General features: G+C 40.3%; 1 protein-coding gene across 2 annotated transcripts in view; it reads right to left on the reverse strand.

Annotated features, from left to right (window-relative positions):
- The window catches only part of TNFSF13 (TNF superfamily member 13), a 166,026-nt gene extending 162,741 nt beyond the window's left edge, over positions 1-3,285 (reverse strand). Inside the window, exon 1 of one of the 2 annotated variants that reach the window (XM_085637825.1) lies at positions 2,441-3,285. In XM_085637825.1, coding sequence (XP_085493951.1) covers positions 2,441-2,665 — 225 coding nt within the window. In that variant the 5' untranslated portion in view covers positions 2,666-3,285. The remainder of the gene's footprint in view (positions 1-2,440) is intronic. The other variant, XM_085637826.1, reaches the window with a different exon arrangement.
- Positions 3,286-10,160: the final 6,875 nt, after the last annotated feature.

Raw genomic sequence — 10,160 nt, forward strand, 5'->3', positions numbered from 1 at the left:
CTTTGAACTGGAACACAAGCAATCCTAACTGGTTTCATCCTTGTTGGTCCCCCTTTTTGAGATACAGCTTGAATTATTTGACGCGCAGGGTGTCCATGTTTAGGAATACCCTTTACATTTAGGGTGCTTTGAGAACAACTGTCATTCTGGTCTGGATTTAATGTGCTAACTCACGTAAACACAGGTATACAAAAATGCACACAGGCTATTTGTGCCTCGCCTCTGTGCAACCTACCCTTTCTATGCCTGCTACGACTGTGCTCTGTTGTTTATTCCTCAAGCTTGTGGAGGCAAGAAGCAGGTTACACAGTGACACAGCACAGTCTCTGCAAGTTTGTACATGCCTGTATTTGCATGCACCAGCACATTAAAGTCAGACCTGCTGGCTTTGCCAATATGTGTTATCGTTTAATGTATGTCCAGATATACAGCAAAAAATGTGCATGTGTTGCTAGACATATAGATGTGGGTGTGGGGAGCAGACAGACTTAAATTCATAAGCAGTATTTCCAAATGCTAGCTGGAGCACTCCAATGTTTATGTTTACTGCAAACTGCGAACTACAAACCCACACAGCTGGCATTGTGATTCAGAAGTAATTCAATTAGTATGTTTGCCATTAATTATGAATCCCTGTTTGTAATATCATTTTAAAACTTCCGTGTCTATTTAAACATATTTTTTTTTGCTAATTGTATCGGTATTTAGCCCATATTCAATTTACTTTTCTGTGAAAATATGGACTTGTTACCAGTATATCACCAAGTTTATTTCACCATTAAATGTCCCAGTGCACTTAAATGAGTGGGGGCATTTACCACCATAAACAGCAATATATAACATAACAATGTACTCACTGAAAACATTAACATTATAATACAAACTCATATGCTCGTCTGCAGTTATCGGGGAAAATCTCAAGTCAGTAATAAAGAAATTGCGCATAGGAGTTAATTATGTTATTTTAATGTCCTATATATAATACACGGTTGCCTGCTATCCCTTTATAAAAAGCTGTCTCTAATTTTCTAATTACAGCCTAAGTCTGACATCCTTTGTCTCCTGTAATAAGAAAATAACTTCACTACTTCTCTACGCATTTATTACAGTTCAGCTGCTTCCTTTAATTCATTGGGCATAATTTCAACTAATACTAGAGAAGAAAAATATACCCGTATGTCACTAAATATACATTACATTACATCCAAAGACACATATGATTGTGACTTCTATCAAAATGCTTACAATCTGTGTGTAACAAATTCCAAGCATCAGGTCCCTGTGTTTTAGTACATCTTCTACATGCATGCTTCATTTTGCCATCATGTATTATAAGGAATAAAATGCCCCCTTTTCTACATTAAAAGGATACTGCAAGTCACACTGGAGTTTTGTGAATTTAACTCACCTTTGGCTTTATTCCTCTGCTTGGTCACAGAACTTATGTATCCCATATATCTTCTGTGGTATTTATGTTTAAGTGCCAACACTTGAGTTTGAGTTTTAAAATACTTGTAAAGCGCTCGTACACCTGCGGTTTCTTGGCGCTTATATCCAGGAACAGTCTCTTCACACTCACCACCAGTTCCAAGCTCTCTCTCTTCTCCAAGCCAACTAGTGCACAATGTTCAATTTCCCAGGATATAAATCTATATCCCACGGGTGGTAGATCTGTCATGGTCCTAGACCGAGACTCACTCCCAGTACAGATCAGGCTTTAGGACTGTGTTTTAATCCCACCCGTTTCTTCTGGAGTTTCATACAGCGCCAACATATCGCCTCAGCTAAGTTTCAGAACACTCTAAGATACTATTAACACAGAGAAACATTAAAAAAAAATAGCAGATCTAAGATTAAAACAGACAGTCACTGTAAAGAGAGTGCGCTCCTGCATCACACGGTGCCTGGTGGTTAAGGGAACGCACCAAGATATGCCATCGCATCTGCCTTATTTCCCCGCCTGTTGCAACACCAAGAACTATCTGTAGTATTTGTGCTGCACGCCAAGTCTTCGACTTTTGATTCTACCTCTCTGCTACGCCCATGCCTTTTATACATCGCACGTTCCTATGCTCAGCAGCTGGACATTGCAGTTGCCCCGTGGCATTGTGCCAATGCTTCATTACTAGTGCGTGCACAATTTACAACAGGGTCAAGCTGCCACGAAACACTTTGCTCCATGGTGTGTGCGATATAAATCATGGCACTCAGCCTCTTATTAGGAGATATCCCTTGGGCTTCCAGAAGATACCACATCGCCAGTCCTGGGCTTTCATTCAACAAATCAGTGCATTCTGGGAGTTAAAGTTTTTGCTTCAATTGACCCAAGTAGACCAATGCAAGTGACAACAATAATTTCTAAACAGAACGAGTAGAACCAAGCACATGGTGTTCTACGTACATGGAGCAATCTTGGTGATCCTCGAAGCACCCAACTTACCTTGGCAAATATCCTGCTGGTGTCGTGGTCATCGTGGGCGGCCGGCGTCATCGTGACCATCTCCCTCCTGAGCCGTTCCAGCTCCTCTTGCAGCCCAGCCAGCTGAAAGCTCTGGGCTACCAAGCCCAGGAAGCAGGCCAGGGCTAAGATCAGGGTCCCCGTGACCAACCATGGGCCAGCTGTGGTGTAGCCCGCAGCCGCGTGCCTCTGGCGCGCTGCACCCATTTCCTACTCTTGGCGCCAGGCTTCTGTAACCAGGATCTCCGACAACGGATAAGACCACAGTGCAAAAATACAAGAGAGAAAGAGAGGGAAAGAGGAAGTCAGAAGGGCTTTCTATTTCTCTATGAGAGGATCCGGCTCTTCCGAGGCTGGGAATGCACAACTCCAGCCAAAAAAACGTGACGTGTCCCAGATTTGTATTTTTTTTTTATCATGGAAATATTATGCAAAGTAAAAGGAGAACTAAGCATCAAACCCTGCAGCATATAAAGACACCGGGATGAGAGAAAGATAATCTTTTCCGACTTAGAAACAAAGATGATTAAAGATATGACGCGCTAACTCCCAGGGCCGGCTGCCAAAATACACTGAAGAATGGCTTGGACTGGGGTACATCCAGATTCCCTCCTCCACGCCCCAGTCCCAGCAGCAGGTGCTCGGCCGGCTCGCGCAGGAGGTTGGCGCCAAAAAGTGGAGGCGCGCGGAGCCTGTACGCACGGGTCAGCGGGGTGAGACACTCGCCGGAAGTTGGGCCGTGCCGCGGCCGCCACGAGCGCAAGGAACTGCCCTGAGCACGGAGCGCGAGCCTGCAAATGAATTTATAGCTACTTATGTCATGAAAGGGTGAGCGCTGTTCCTTCCTCCGGAGGGGAAAGTCCCTGTGGGCGCGCGCAAGTTCCGGGATCCTCATCCAAAAGGCCGAGATGCTCAGAGCGCTGTTTGTCTGTCAGTCGACAAATTGCAGGGCTTGGAGGTGTGTTTGGAATCTTTGCAAAGGCTGTGGACAATGTTTGTGTGTGACTGTGGAGGAAAAACGAATTCAAGAAACATAGAGAAACTTGGTTCCGCAAACCTGTTTCCTGGAATGTTTCCAGATGCGAGCTAGTCAAAACATGCAGCCCATTCCCAGAAGGGTTCCACGTTGTCCATTTATGCGGCCAGCTCCTTGAATGACATCAGGTCCGCCCCCCAACGTCTAATTAAGAGAAGGGCGAAGTCACACCTCTATAAAGAACGCTACGTCACGATAAACTCCACTTCCGCTCTCAGCACCCAGCTTTCCCCCCAATCACTTACTGACTCTAGGCTGACCTTTGGCCCTGCAGCGTTGCACTCACTGTCTTTTGGATAGCTCCAAGCTATATAGCTGCATACATACATACATTTATATATTAGTTTTATTAAGCACGCAAGCAAGTACCATGAGGTGGCTATACTTGCATACACAGTGAGAAATTCCTTACAAGTTCTTTCTTCCTCCTCCCGCTCTATGCTTTTGTTCACCTTTGGTACCGTATTTTCTCGTTTGCATTGTCCCTCTTCTTAGTCACAGTCTTTCTTTACTCCTGTTCTTTACTCCTGTACTCCTGCTTATACCTAGTAAGATTTTGACGGACGACGATGAAAGAAAATTAATTATTTGTTTAATTTTCGCTCGTCATCGTCCATCGAAAACCCCCACCGCTCTTACCTGCACGGGCCGCGGCTGATTAATACTGCGGAAGCAAAGCTGCACCTCATTAGTACCAGTTTAACACCTGAATACAGTAATCAGCAACTGAAAGCTCCTCGGTGAATCTTTGGAAAGAGTCTGCCATTGTTGCAAGCGTTGGCGCTTTTTATTTTTAGTAACGTGCCCTATTTGAGATAGAAACAAAAATAGTTTTTGGTTAAATCTGCAAATTATGTAGCAGATGGTGGATTATGTGGTAAATCTATATTTATGAAAAAACATTACGGAATCCCCTTGATTACAATAGCCCTCCCTATACCGTAATACATCTATCCTGCCTTAAACCCATCCACCTCAAGGATAGCCTCTCTAACCTTGACTTTACACTAATACTTCTATCACCTTCTCCATTACATACGTCGCTTTTTCTCTTTTCCTATATTATTTTGCCATTTTCTTTTCGGCTGGGTCCCTGTTTTTTGTGTTTCCTATTTGAATAGCCTCAGTTTTTTCAAGGAAAAAGGTCTTCCTCCTTTTGGAAATTCACCAAAATGGAGTTTCTCTAGCTCGGGACCGTCAGTTTGGTGTTCTGTAGCTTAGGTTCTTTCGGACGTGAGGTACACTTGTGAGAAACATATACATGGAAACAATAAAAGCGTGTGGCTTAAGCGCAGAAGGCTTTATAGACACACTCAAGGAGGTTCGGCAATGCTTGGGAAGAATAAGACATCTGTGAGTCCTCCGTTGCATCTAGGAAACGCTTGCAGTGCGTCGGTGTCTGTGAGCAAGGGGCTTGGATTTCACATTGGGACTTTGAGAAGATACACAGCTGACAGTCATCTGGGAGCCAAAAGTGCAGCATAAGGAATGTTAAAAGGGAGGAACTCCCACAGTGGGGTCTTGGGGGAGATCGGAATGATCTCGGCATTGGGCAGGTTGAACATCCACATGAGTCTGGAGGACCAGCAGAAAGTCTACGAAGCTGGAGGTTAAGTCTCTTAACTGAGGAATCAACAGGGAATTCCCAAACTACTCGGCTTCTTTAAACATGAACATGAAGTCTACACATTTCACAATTGCAGGTGTAGCAAATAGATCAATTTATGGATATCTGCATTTATCAAAGATGCTGTTAATGATGTCTGTGTTTGAGACTCATTCCTTTATGGCTCTGGTTTTCCCTATCAACAACTCCCCTATCTCGGGTGGCATGTCTTGGATGGTGTTGACCTAAACAAGAGTGGGCTCACATCCTGGTCATGAATGCAGTGTGTGTAGGGCTTAAAAACATGGTATAATATGGTCATGTTATATACCAAGCAAATAGCATGATGGTGATAGATGAGATATCACATATAACTTTGAACCAAGCTTAAATGCTGGAATTCGCTAATAAGGAATCACAGAGAATTTTAGAAATAACAAAGGGGGACCTGGGAGCAACAACTCTGAAATGAGCCCCAAGACTAGAATTTAACAACTAAAAATGTACCCTGTGAAGAAGCATGAGAAAGAGGATGCACAGTTACACTAGATATATATTTCAAAATGACACACATACCTAGTTGATTACATATCCTAATCAAGCCTACCTTCTACAATGAAAAACAAAACCTTGTAAAAGAACAAAAAGTTACATGATCCTGAACAAATGTTGTTCCCCTTCTATAGCTAAATATTGCAGAAACAACACAAAGATAGATAAATTGGATCATCACATTGCAACAATTAGGGATTATGTATCACAGCAAATGGAATGTGAGAATTTGACCAAAACACAGGAGTATCTTCATAAAATATTATTGTATTTTAAGCAGAATGTTCAGCAGAGGAAGTTGAGGAAACTAGATTGTGACTCGTCATTATGAAAATGTTAATGAATATAATTGATCTGAGATGAACATGTCAGGGATTACCGTGTAGAGACAGCGGAATCCCAGGGAGGGGAGCGTATGTGAATAGAAATACGTGGGTGGAACGGGGTGAGCTGAGAATACCCGCGGAGAACCAAGACGGGTACAATATTGGTTGTATGGCATCATTTGATTTTTTTTTTTACTTATGCGGCTCAGATGTGTTCTTGGAGGTGGCATAAGGGCGAAGAAGGAGTAGGTCACCCTAGTGCAAGAGTAGTGACCTGAGAATCTGGCATTGATTTAGCTATTTCTTTTAACGTACTGAGGAATGAGCTGAAGGAGTCATCCTCAGTCCTTCCACTAGTGTTTCCTTGTTTTTCTTGTCTTTGTTTCAGTATCTTCTTCGCCCCGTATTCACACAGAGCACTGAGTCAGCAATACCGGTTCTCACACATTTTCTCACCGGGTGTTTGTGATGGTTAGCACCAAAAGGGGAACGTAGGTTCAAAACACTTACCGCCCATGTTCTCTTTATTTTTGAGCCTCCTGGGGAAGCCACCTATCGAGTAAAGACCATCCGACAAGGAAGAAGAGAAGAGCCTGTCACTTCATTCAAGGAGATTTTATGTTCATCCTCTCATACTTTTGTTGAGACTTTCCACTACCTAATAAACAAGCCAAAATTGATAACCGTATATGGCCTCCTAGCTTCTGTTTCCACCCATTCCTCCGACGAGACATTACCAAGCACCAGACATCAAAAGGGTTAACAAAAGTCAAAAGTAATAGCAGTATATCATCTTCTGTTGAATCATTGCCTCAACAAATCGTTTTTTAGACTTAAGCTCAAAAGTGAGAACAGGCACGGAAACAGAAAAAACAGGGAAATTAAACAACCAACAATCTGACTGACACATGAAAAACAATACCGATAATTAAGTTGTGGTTTTAGCTTGCCAAACGTTGTCACCTTTTATGCAACAATGCAAACAAAAAAGTGATGGTTAGAATACTTGAAATATTCTTAGATGGGATAATTACTCGCCTACATCCAGGCCATTCTTTTTTTTCTACCCACCATGCCACCTTAGACAGGAACCAGCCATAGGCAAATCAGCCTTGATCCTGCTCCAATAGGAACAGTCCAGCCTGAACTGCCAGGCCTGGTCCCATCTGAACAGGAACACAAGCAACCTAGGACATGTTTTGGCCTATTTGGGACTCATCAGTAGGGTTCACCTTAAATCCTACGCTATAGTGAACATGGGATCCACATGTGGGCGTGTCTGTCACACTTGGGGCGTTGCACTGAAGATAAAAAAGTGCTAATTGGAATGCTTGAATTAATCTCAGCTGCTGACAATTAATCAGGACCACATTCCAGTCCACTGTTTTATGAAATAAGCACTACCAAATGATTTATTATTTGTGCCAACATGCAATGCAAAGAAAGTAGGTTTTTAAATATTTAACTGACAGAGGAGGAAAGAGCTGAATTTTACTCAGACATGCAGGCATGTTCCAAGCACAAGTTTATGAAAGAGCAATTAAGCAAGGTTAGAAAAAATGTTACACAAAATAAATGTAATGTAACAAAGTCAGAGATTAAAGCAAAATGCAAAATGCAAATTGAGCATGGACATGAATTGAACTGTGAAATCAGCAGATAAAGATGAAGCAGTTGTCACGGTGGACTCAGTTTGGTATAAAAGAGCCCCATTAGAGTTCATTCACATTAGAGATTACACTGAATTTGACTATAAAGCTACTGTAGAAAGAGTTGATATAGCTGTGGATCATAATCTTATTACTGAATAGTTTGGAGAATATTTAATTAATGGAGATCCACAATCTACGGCCTTACACTCCTTACCAAAGACACAAAATTATATAGAAAAATCACAAATGAGCTCAATAATATCAGTGGTATTCAGACAGAAAATCGAGTTGGAAATGTCGATTTACACAAATATCGAGTTGGAAATATCGTGACACAGAAATATCGACAGCAAGAATATTGTGGTCAAAAATATCGAATTTAAGGTAAGAAATATTGCTTTAAAAAATATAGAAGTCAATAATATAGTTTGCAAAAATATCGTTGTTTAAAATTTCGATTTTTTAATTAGTGGTATGTATTTTAGTTTATATTTTAAATGTATGTGATGTATCTTTTTTTGTAAAAGTATTGTTTATGTTTTTCAATATGTGTTAATTTTTTAGTAGTTATCAATTTTATTTTAATTAAATTTTGCATTTTTGAGTTCTGTAGCAGGTTACGGGTTTATAGGTAAAAAGGGTGGGAACTGGGAAGTAATTTAATTGTAAAAAATTAATGAATATTTTTTATTTATTAATATTTATTTAATTGAGATTTTATAGTGTTAATTGTGGGAAGTAATTTATTTGTAATTAATTATTAATTGGTTGTTAATTAATATTAATTAATTTGAAATTAATTATGTTAATTGTGTAATTTATTTTAGGTATGGGTTGTGGGGTTTATAGGGGTAAAGGGTGGGAAGTAATTTATTTTTGATTAATTCATAATTAGTTGTTAATTTAAATTAATTAATTGATTGAAAATTAATTATGGAAATTGTGAAATTAATTTTGTGTGCACGTTGTGGGGTTTATAGGGGCAAAAGGTGAGAAGTAATTTATGTTTAATTTAATAATAATTCGTTGTTAATTATTGTTAATTAATTAATTGAAAATTTTATATGGAAATTGTGCAATTAATTTTAGGTGTGGGTTGCGGGGTTTATAGGGGTGAAGGGTGGGAAGTAATTTATGTTTAATTCATTAATAATTAGTTGATCATTAGTATTGATTAATTGATTGATATTTAATTAGGGTAATTGTTTATATTTTTTGTGTGGGTTTTACTTTTATAGGAGTGAAGGGTGGGGAGTACATTAATTTTACTTGCTTTATAATTAGTTGTTAAATACTATTAGTTTTTAAATTGAAAATAAGTTTTAATTGTGTAATTCATTTTTTTACAGTTTAATTTTAGCTGTGGGTTGTGGGGATTATAGTGGTAAAGTGTGGGCAGTTAATTAATTTTTATGAGTTTTAATTTGTTTTTTAAATAATGATATTTCTTTAATTGATAATTATGTTAATTATGGTAGTACATAAAACATTTTTTTTGATGTGAAGTGTGTGGTGTTATGGAGCATTGTGGCACCAAGACATATGCATACAGTAGCAATCCCTTGTCCACCCCTAGGAACTCATGGTCTCTGCGTCCACCTCCCAGCAATTCATGGGGCAGCAGCAAAGTCTGGGTGCCCCGACATAAAACATCATGACTGGTACCTACAATTGGAGCACATATTTCACCCCAATATTCATTCCATTTCCCCCATATTTTGGTCCATTTATTCGGACAGCCCCTACTTTCATAAACCACTCTCTCCGACAGCATGCACTAATACATGTCTCTCTTCCAATTGTTTAAGTGTGGTGCTAGCTCTGCTCTCCAGTTTCGCGCTATAATATGTTTAGCCACCATCAACTCCATCTTCATCCAGAGCTGGTCTATATGGGTAAGGTTAGTTGCATCCCAGACATTTGGGAGTCACCACGTCGTGGATATCTCCATGTCACTCCCACAGATATAATCGAAACAAGCAACGACTGACTCCTAGTACTGCTGAAGTACAGGGCAGCTCCATATCATGTGAAAAAACATCCCCTCCAGGCCATATATCTTAGGACACAGTGTGGTCTCTGTCCTGCCCATCTTCACCATGGTAGTGCATGTGTAATAGCATATATATAGAATTTCTAGTTGCACTAGACGTAACCTTGATCTTATAGCCACCTCCCTGGGGACGCCAAGGCATCGGGCCACTCATCATCCTCTAAGCCCCTAAGATCCAGCTCCCGGGTCTTGCAAATGAATCAAGGTATCAGGAGAGTTATTTATCAATAAATAGTATGTAAGAGAGATCTCCTTCCTGGGCATGTGTTCGACTAATGTTCTATTTTCAGGCAGGTGTGGTAAATAAAAATTCCTTTACCGGGACTGAATTTGATACAGAAACATTATAAAATAGCTCAGTAAAATGAGAGGCAGAATCCGTGATATTAGAGTTTCGGAATGGGCTTTATTCCGGTGATCGATTATAATCGGATGCTTCAAGTTCCATCACCACGGGGGTTCAGGAAGTGAAGTACA

The sequence above is a fragment of the Triturus cristatus genome, chromosome 12 (genome assembly GCF_964204655.1).
Source record: "Triturus cristatus chromosome 12, aTriCri1.1, whole genome shotgun sequence".
Taxonomy (NCBI): Eukaryota; Metazoa; Chordata; class Amphibia; order Caudata; family Salamandridae; genus Triturus; species Triturus cristatus.